At 52.5% G+C, this 9613-nt stretch overlaps 1 protein-coding gene across 1 annotated transcript; it reads left to right on the top strand.

Moving 5' to 3' along the window:
- The first annotated feature begins 3439 nt into the window (after positions 1–3439).
- Positions 3440–7197, top strand: LRRTM4 (leucine rich repeat transmembrane neuronal 4). Its single transcript, XM_057388196.1, has 2 exons — positions 3440–3533; positions 5575–7197. Exons 1-2 carry the CDS (start codon positions 3530–3532, stop codon positions 7137–7139), a joined length of 1569 nt encoding a protein of 522 aa, XP_057244179.1. The 5' UTR covers positions 3440–3529; the 3' UTR covers positions 7140–7197.
- The last annotated feature ends 2416 nt before the right edge of the window (positions 7198–9613 follow it).

The raw sequence follows: 9613 nt of genomic DNA, 5'->3' as shown, positions 1-9613 counted from the left end.
TTTGTGCTGCTGAGTGAAAGCTCCCTGGGTTCGTCTCAGCTCCTGGAGTTTTCTGCCTTGGAATTTTGGAAATTTTCCATTAATTTTCCATGTGATTTTGAATGGAAAATTAGGATTTTTAAGGAAGCAAAATTCTGTCCACCTTTTGGTAGGAATGTGGGAATTTGGAGGTTCGGGGCTGCTTCAACTCTCATAGGATCCAAAAAAATGGGAAAAGAAATCCCAAGAAATTGTTGCAGTTCCCGTGGACACGGCTCTGCTCGCCCCCAGAGGTGGCAGAGCTCCAAATGGACCTGGAGAATCATCAGTGAGAGGTGGAATAAACAACTGCACATTTCATCTTTTACATTTATTGGGAATAATAAACCGGAATTCCCGCTCCGCTGCTCCCGGCCGTGATGCAGACGGGGTTAACCCAGACAGGGGGAAAAGGTATTTTCAACATYGTTTATGATAATTCAGCGCTGAATCTTCTTTGAGGGAGTTGTGAGCRCTGCTGTCCGACCCGGAATCAAAATAGTGATTAATGAGGATATTTTTCATATGCAAATGAGCATCTGATCTATAGGTAGCGACAAATTGTCAGAACAGAACAAACYAAAGGAGGGTTTTTAGTCAGAAGTGAATATTTATGCAGTGTGGGTGCAGATGCAGCCTGGATGCGGATATAGGGGAGGACAAGTTGCTTTCCATGGCTTGTTTTGTGGATTATTATTTATTTTTTGGGATGGAGATGAACTCTTGGCCTCCCAGTCTCTTCCCTCTTCCTGCAGAGGGGTTGGATCTTTGGGCTGGCTCTGTCTGGGATGGATTGCAGGGGTGAGCAGTGAGCCAGGAATGAGGAATTGTGGGGGAAGAGCCAAAATCTGACCTTGAGATTTGCACAATTTTCATTTTTTGAGAGTGGGGCCACCAGTGGCACACAGACCCCCCCAGAAATCCCACTGTGAAATGCTGAGCAGGCRCTTCCTGGGCCACAATGGGGAATATTTAAAATATTTAAAAATTAAATAACGCTCAGTGAATGACTTTATAAAGCATTTTGGCATCCAGAGTGGGATTTGGTCAGGGAGCTGTTCCCCAAATAACGGATGGGTGTGTTTGGCATAGGGAGGGATGGAAATGGCACAAATATCTGAGTTTTGGGAATTGTTAAAGCTGTTCAGGAAGACTCCAGTGCTGCCCTCTGAGCAACCCAAGCATKATCCAAACCAGAAATGGTCCCTGGGAGATCCTGGAGATGCCCTGAGGATCCAATTCCCTGCAGCTCCTGGATCAAGAAACTCCCAGGAGCAGCTCAGGGAGCTCCTGGTGCTCCACATCCCTCTAGCATCTCCCTGGGAATGGGCTGGGAATTAACCCAGCCCTGGAAAACTGGGAATTAACCCAGTCCTGGAGAACTGGGAATTAACCCTGCCCTGGTGAGCCAGGAATTAACTCAGCCTTGGTAAACTGGAATTAACCCAGCCCTGGCAAATTGAGAATTAACCTAGTCCTGGAAAACTGGGAAGTAACCCAGCCCTGGCAAACTGGGAATTAATCCAACCCGGGTGAACTGGGAATTAACTCATACCTGAAAAATTGGGAATTAATCCATCCCTGACAAACTGGGAATTAACCCAGCCCTGGCAAACTGGGAATTAGCCCAGCCTTGGCAAACTGGGAATTAACTCATTCCTGGAAAATTGGGAATTATCCCAGCCCTGGTGAACCAGGAATTAACCCTGCCCTGGTGAACTGGGAATTAACCCAACCCCGGTGAACTGGGAATTAACCCAGCTCTGGAAAACTGGGAATTAATCCATCCCTGGCAAACTGGGATTTAACCCAGCTCTGGTGAACCAGGAATTAATCAGTCCTGGTGAACTGGGAATTAACCCAGCCCTGGAAAACAGGCCAGGTACAGCAGAGGTGAGATCCCGTGGAGGTGTCACAGCCTGGATCCCACCCTGGATCCCCCCTGGATCTCACCCTGGATCCCACCCTGGATCCCACCCTGGATCCCCCCTGGATCCCACCCTGGATCCCACCCTGGATCCCCCCCTGGATCCCACCCCGGATCCTGCAGGATCCCAGCTCCGGCCCTGGGCGAGCCACAGGAGAGGAGCTCAGGAGGAACAAAAAGGTGTCACCGATTCTGCAGCTTCAGTTTTGCCTTGTTCATCAAAGTCAAGGCTTTTCTSACTAAAAGGCACTTAAGATTTAAAAAGAAAAGAAAAATAAATCCAGGCGGCAAAGCAGGGAATTAACCCCGTCCCGGCCGCAGCAGGACACGGAGTGTTTACATTTGGAGTTGCTGCCTGCAGTCAAACAAACGCCTTTTGTCGGGAGGATCAATTTGATCACAGCCCCTGCCCCTCGACCCTGGACCGAGACTTCTCATCTGCAAATATTCCTATTTCTGTCATCCCCTCCCCCGGGAATACAGGACAAAAAAAAATAAAGGAGAGGAACAGTTTAGAATTTGCCCAAGCCAAATATACGGGTCAGGTGGATTAGAACAAGCCCGGCTTGGCAAATCCCAAGGGGGAGCAGGTGTTTGGTTTGGCCTTTGTGCCAGAAAATCCCCACGCCACCAGTACTCCCTAACCCCGGGGAGGCGGAGGGCTCCGGGARCAAGGGGAGGCCGGCGGGCGAGGCGATGCTGCGGCTTTAATTTTGTTTTTTTTCCGAGGGGAAGCGGAGTCTGCAGAGCCATGACAGCCTCACTTGTTCGGCCTCCGCTGCGCGCCGGGTTTTCTCCAGTGGAGGGCACTCCGCGTTCCACAAACTCCGAGCTCGGCACCGGCGAGCGCCGGAGCATCATCGCTCTCCGGAAAGCCTCGGAACCAGAGCAGAGCTGCCTCCCCGCACCGCCACAAACCACTTTAAACGCGCCCAGCCGCATGGATAAACCCAGCCTGCGGRGCTGCTGAGCCCGGCTCTGGCACCGCCCGGGAGGCCCTGCCCGCTCCGGGAGCCGGCGGAGGATGAGGATGGATCGCGGTGCCCGGCGATGGCCAAAGGAGGCGGAATGAGGGATGCGAGRCGCCGGCAGAGCTCCGCTCCTTCCTCGCTGAGAAGTTGGTTCGCCTCCATCGCCCGCTCCGGCTTCCCCTCGCCCATCGCCCCTTAACGCCGCCGGCTCTCTGCTGACTTCCACAATGGCTCTCAGAGCTTAGAGTCCCTCCCTACCCCCCCACACTCCCCCCCATCCTTCGTCCTGTCTTCCCCACCCCCAACCCCTTCCCTATCCTTTTCCCTTCCTCATCCCCAAAATTGTCGCCGGTCCTCTCCGGGGAACTTTGTGGGGTTCCTGGCGGGCACGCTGGATGGCGGCGGGGCGAGTGGCAGCCGGGCTGTGACATGAAGATGCTGACGGTTTGAAGGAAAGGAACCGGTTCCAAAAAAAAAAAAAGAGAGAGAGAGAGAGAGAGAGAAGAGGGGGAAAAAAAAAAAAAAAAAAAAAAAAAAAAAAAAAAACAAACGGGAAGAGAGAGCAGCAAACAGCTGGAGGAAGGCGAAGGAGGACGTTATTGATGACAAAAGGATGGGTGAGTGAACTTTTGTGGTTTGTTTGCTGGCACAGCCGCAGCTGTGGGGTGGATTTTGCAGCTGGATTATCCGCCGGCGGAGGGGGGGCACCGGGAGGCGGCAGCAGCGGCAGCGGCAGCAGCAGCGCGTCCCTGGGCCAGGTGACTCACTGTACTTGCCATTGTATTTTTAGCCCATGTCCCCCCCCTCCGGGCACACCAACACGCACCTTTCCTCCCGCAGCGCCTTCCCGCGGGATCCGCCGGGCAATCCGTGCCCCGAGCCGGGGGCTGCGCGGAGCGAGCCCCCCCTGAGCCGCCCACCCCCGCACCTGCCCTCGCACCGGGAGCTGCGGCTGTGCCCGCCACCGGCACCCCAAATCCCCGCCGGCATCGCCTCCCGACCCCCCCGGCACCGTTCGGGCTGCCGTGAGCACTTTGCAGGATGTGGGAAGCGGAGGGGAGGGAGGGGGGAGTTGTTTCTTGCATAGGTGGTTTTGAAGAGGCTGAAAAGATGCCCCTGGTACCTCTGCTACATTTCCAGCAGTCATTTGCCAGTCGGGCTATTTTTTCCCCCCCCCCCCGAGTGTGACAGGTTTATTCCCCTCCTTCCTTCCCCCCTCCCCAACCCCCGAGTCTGTAACAGCCAGAACATATTTCTAGCTGGCTGCTGCTGGCAAAGAGAACGGAGCAGAAAAAAAAAAAAAGAATTTAAATTACAAATCTACCCATTTAAAGTGGAAGGCAGGGGCATCCAAGATCAGGAATTCTTTTTTGCAGATTGCCCTTTGGTTTAAAATCGGATTCGAGAGCTGCAGCGCTGGGTTGGATTTGTGTGTGTGTGTGTGTGTGACAAATAATAAAGTGATTATTTATCAAGGAGATACCAGCCCTTGAAATATTTCCTGTTGGAAGGATGAATTTTCATTCTCAKCCAGGCTGCAACTCTGGTCAGAGGCAGCAGCCCTAAAATAATTCCGGGCRTGCAGATGGGTGCTGGGGGTTCTGACACCCCCTCCACGCCCTCTCAGGATTATTCAGGATTCTATATATTCAATTATTACATATGTCCTCACATCCTGCGCTGCTGCTGCGTGACGAGCCTGACAGCTCAAAGGCAAACCCTGAAAATCGATCAGGAGAGAGGGGAGTTGAAAGAGAAATATCCCCCTTTTGAACTTTTTGGGGTTTGCTGCTGTCTGGAGGTGTTGGGGTGGGTATTTCCACTATGTACAGGATTAATCTGAATTAATAAATATTTAGGTATTCACAGCCACCTATGGAGAAGTTTAAATGAACATGGGTTGAGGCAGTGGCTCATTTGTCAGGGATTTATCTCCTCTTGTGATCTGGCACCGGGGTCCCACACCAGCATTCCTGGTGCACTCCTCTATARGGGTGAACTTTGTTTCTSTGCATCCATTTCTGTGGTTCAGGCRCATAAAACCCATGAGTTTGCCTTAAACCTTCTCTTAAACCCGTGCCAAAAGTAAAACCCTTCACTCAGTGCCTCGTTTTACAATAAATACACCTTATAAAGATGGATCAAACTTCAGGAGAAGTAGATTTCTCCATTCCTGGGGTAATTTTTTCGGGGAGGGAGCTGGACTTGCAGTAGCTTTCCTTGAGGAACACGTTGAGCAGCACGTACGAGCAGAAGCTCTGGCTCATTTCCTCTCCAGCACCATGGAGCATCCAGCACAGTGACTTGACAAATATGTTTATTATTCAAACCTCGGCACGCAGCGATCAGGACACCCCAGCTCCTCGGGGAGAGCCGGGGGACAGGAGCCCGGCCGGGAGGGACCGGGCTGTCGGTGCCCCTTACACAGGGGACCCCGTGGGGCAGGAGGGATGGCCGGGCAGCGCTCGGAGMGAGGCGATTTGCACCACAAAGAGCCGAGGCAGGAGGCGAACAGGTTGCCTCGCAAAGCCTCCGCTCCTCTCCGGCTTCCCCCGAGCCCTCCGTGACGCGATAATCCGCCGATTTCCCCTATCACGCTTTTCCAACAGCCCCTTTTTTTTTTTGTTTTGTTTTTTTTCCCCCTCTTGGATCTTGCAGGTTTCCATGTAATCAAGCAGGGGGGAGGCTCCGGGCTGCTGCTGCTGCTGCTGTTGCTGCTGCTGGGGCTGCTGGCCCTGGCTCTGCCGGCGGGGGCTCAGCGAGCCTGCCCCAAGAGCTGCCGCTGCGATGGCAAGATCGTGTACTGCGAGTCGCACGCCTTCCGCGACATCCCGCACAACATCTCGGGCGGCTCGCAGGGCTTGTCCCTGCGCTACAACAGCATCCAGAAGCTCAAATCCCACCAGTTCGCCGGGCTGAACCAGCTCATCTGGCTCTACCTCGACCACAACTACATCAGCTCCGTGGACGAGGACGCCTTCCAGGGGATCCGGCGGCTCAAGGAGCTGATCCTGAGCTCCAACAAGATCACCCACCTGCACAACAAGACCTTCCACCCCGTGCCCAACCTCCGCAACCTGGACCTGTCCTACAACAAGCTGCAGGTGCTGCAGGCGGAGCAGTTCAAGGGCCTCCGCAAGCTGCTGATCCTGCACCTGAGGTCCAACTCGCTGAAAACGGTGCCCATCCGCGTTTTCCAGGACTGCCGCAACCTCGACTTCCTGGACCTGGGCTACAACCGCCTGCGGAGCTTGTCCCGCAACGCTTTCGCCGGCCTCCTGAAGCTGACGGAGCTCCACTTGGAGCACAACCAGTTTTCTAAGATCAACTTCGCCCACTTCCCGCGGCTCTTCAACCTCCGCTCCATTTACTTGCAGTGGAATAGGATCCGCTCCATCAGCCAGGGCTTGACGTGGACCTGGAGTTCCTTGCACAACTTGGATTTATCGGGCAAYGACATCGCGGGGGTAGAGCCCGGCACCTTCCAGTGCCTGCCCAACCTGCAGAAGCTGAACCTGGATTCCAACAAGCTCACCAACATCTCCCAGGAGACCATCAACACGTGGATCTCGCTCATCTCCATCACCCTGTCCGGGAATATGTGGGAATGTACTCGAAGCATTTGCCCCCTCTTTAATTGGCTTAAGAATTTCAAAGGAAACAAGGAGAGCACCATGATCTGCGCGGGCCCCAAACACATCCAGGGCGAGAAGGTGAGCGACGCCGTGGAAACCTACAACATCTGCGCCGAGATCCCGGTGGTGGCCACGGAAAGGTCCTACCAGGCTCCCAGAACCCCCCAGCGCCCCGTCTTCATCCCCAAACCCACCGTTTCCAAACTGGAAGGCCACCAGCCCACCTCGGCCGCGCCGAGCCCTTCCGCCGACATCCCGACGCCGGCGGTGGAGCCGGAATACGAGCACGTGTCCTTCCACAAGATCATCGCGGGGAGCGTGGCGCTCTTCCTGTCCGTGGCCATGATCCTGTTGGTCATCTACGTGTCCTGGAAGCGTTACCCGGCCAGCATGAAGCAGCTGCAGCAGCACACGCTCATGAAGAGRCGCAGGAAAAAGGCCCGGGAGTCGGAGAGGCAAATGAACTCCCCTTTGCAGGAATATTACGTGGACTACAAGCCAACAAACTCTGAGACCATGGATGTATCCGTTAACGGATCGGGGCCCTGCACCTACACCATCTCTGGCTCCAGGGAATGCGAGGTATGAACCATGATCCTCCTAAAACCATTTCAGCTGCTGGGAAGGAGAGGTAAATGTTCGAAGCTCTTGAGGTTATCTCTAAATATTAGAAAGATGAATGAGATTTCTTTTTTTTTTTTTTTTTTTGTGGCTGTTGTTGTTTTTTTTTCCTGCTTCGGGGTTTGCTCTGTTGAAGGTTTTCTCGTGTTAAATGACAACAGGCAGGGAAGGGATGGTGATTATTTTGAATAATTAAGACTTATTAAAAAAGAGATTAAGCCGGAGTCAACAACTGTGATAAAGGCATCTGGAGTGTTGTTCTCCTCGTGTTTGCACCCGTTTGATGAGCTGTGGCTGCAAGAGAATCCTATTTTTAACGGATTGGTAGATACAGAGGAGCTTAAGAGCCTTTTCTGGTTTAAAACTAAATATGGAAACCTCCTTCCTCCAGACCCCACATCAAATCTTGAGGCGTTTATGGCCTGCTTAATGATAATGCCAAAGATTTCCTGCATTTTTGGCCTGGTTCAGGAGCAAACCAGGGGACAGCAGGACTGCAGCAGGATCCTGGAGCTGTTTTCCTGGAGCAGCAGGAACACGGAGGCTCCTCCGAACGTGAGCCTTGGCCAAACAGCACATTTGCAAATATCTGGTTTGGCAGAAGGGGCTTCTTGGAGGGTTTAATTTCCTTTTAACGATCAGTGGAGGCTTACACAGCTCTCCCGGAGTCGATTTCCACAACCTTCGKGCCGTGTCGGGATTTGACTCAGCAACACGGGGGAAACGCAACCAGGAAAAGCTCTCAGCGCTTCTCTTCCACTGCCCAGCTCTGCACGGGAATTCCAAATGGTTCTGGTGCTCTCCTGTTCCATGATGGATGCAGGGGATGGGTTTGCTTGGAATGCTGCTGCTCCTTTAGGGCTGGCAAAGGAGGATTTGCACAATTTCATTGCGATTCTGGTTATTTAACCCCACTCGGGATGTGTCGTTGGACCCCRGTGGATTTTGCCGCCCCGGTTGTGGATGTTCTACCTGGGAGTATTTCATGTGCCCATTGGAGTTCATTCCCACCCATTTTTGGAGGTTGGGATTGGCTGTGGGATCTCTGAGGTGCTGTGGCAGGTGCGGTGAAGAGGAGCAGTGTGGGATCTGCAGTTCTGGGGTCCGGATTGTTTAAAAACCCCGCTGTTTTCCCTCTCTAACCATGGGGGAGCCTTCGAGAGGTTTCACTTTTGGCACCTGAAATCCTCCAGCTGGTTTTRGACTGTGGAGTTGAGGGGAAGGAAGAAAACCTCGATGGTTTGGGATTGTTTTCTCTGGAGCTTTCTCTGYCCCCAAAACAGAATCCCACCCTGCCACGGCCCCGCCATCGCTCCAGGAAATACACAACGAAGGTTTGGGGTTGGGTTTTTTCACTCTCACCATTAAGGGTGTAAAATAAGCGATGCTGAAGCTGTTTTGTATTTTCCCTGGCTGTCACAAGGAGCATGAATTTGGCCTGGAAGGCTCTGTCCCCTCCACGCTCGGGTTTAGCTCAGCACTGGAGTCCCATTAGCCCAAATAAAATGTTGTTTCCTTTCCTCCGTGGTGGTAAAACAGAGAGATGAATGGGAATGCCCCAAATGAACATCCAGGTAATGACAGCACCATCCATCCCTGATGCATTTGGGATCGTGAAAGAGAGGGATGATGTTTGGGAGGCTGGAATTTGGATRATTTGGGTTGTGGCAGGGAATTACAAGGCTGAAGGGTCCTCCCAGGTGTGTGGTGACACGAGGTCAGGGGGGTGTGACAACCCCGGGTGGCTGCGGGGTGGCACACATGGCATCAAATACCCCAGCTCACCTGGGCTCCAGCAGCACCTGAATGGTTTCATTTGGTTTTTATTTTTGGTTTTATTTCAATGGGTTTAATTTCAATTGTTTTTATTTCAATTGGTTTTATTTTAATCAGTTTTATTTATTAAATTAAGCCCATGGCAACTTTGCAGGGCTCGGGGGAGGGTTTTGTGGCATCCCTGGGTGTAAATCAGAGCGTGCAGGACACCCCAGGGCTGTGCCTGAYGGGTTCCTCTGCTTTTGTGTGTGATTATTGACTGTCCAGCAGCTCCTCGCACGCTATTAGGCACTAATAAATAACGGGGAATAATGAAGACTTCAGGAGATGGAAAGCAGATCATTGAAGGCACATGTAGCAGCCCAAAGCCCCCGCTGAAAATCCTGTCTTCAGCTTGGATTTGACATTCTGCGTCTCCATAGCTACAAGGTTCCACTTGTAAAAGGAGAGATATTCAGTGTACAGCACTTAAAAATGGTGAAAAAAAAAAAAAAAACCCTCTTGTGGAGTCTTCAGCAGTGGAAAGGGTTTGTGTCTGGCGAAAAAAAAAAAAAGGAAATGGAACCTCTCTTTATTTCCTAATTTACCCACACTTGTGGAAAGCTGTTATTTGGTGCAGGTGTGATGCAGCTCAGGCTCATCCCCCCATCCTCCCCTGGGGGCTG

This window comes from Malurus melanocephalus, unplaced genomic scaffold (assembly GCF_030028575.1).
Source record: "Malurus melanocephalus ecotype Western Australia unplaced genomic scaffold, MMel_1.1 scaffold_1659, whole genome shotgun sequence".
Classification (NCBI taxonomy): domain Eukaryota; kingdom Metazoa; phylum Chordata; class Aves; order Passeriformes; family Maluridae; genus Malurus; species Malurus melanocephalus.
The sequence above is the reverse complement of the archived record's forward strand: the minus strand, read 5'-3'. Positions and strand labels throughout refer to the sequence as shown.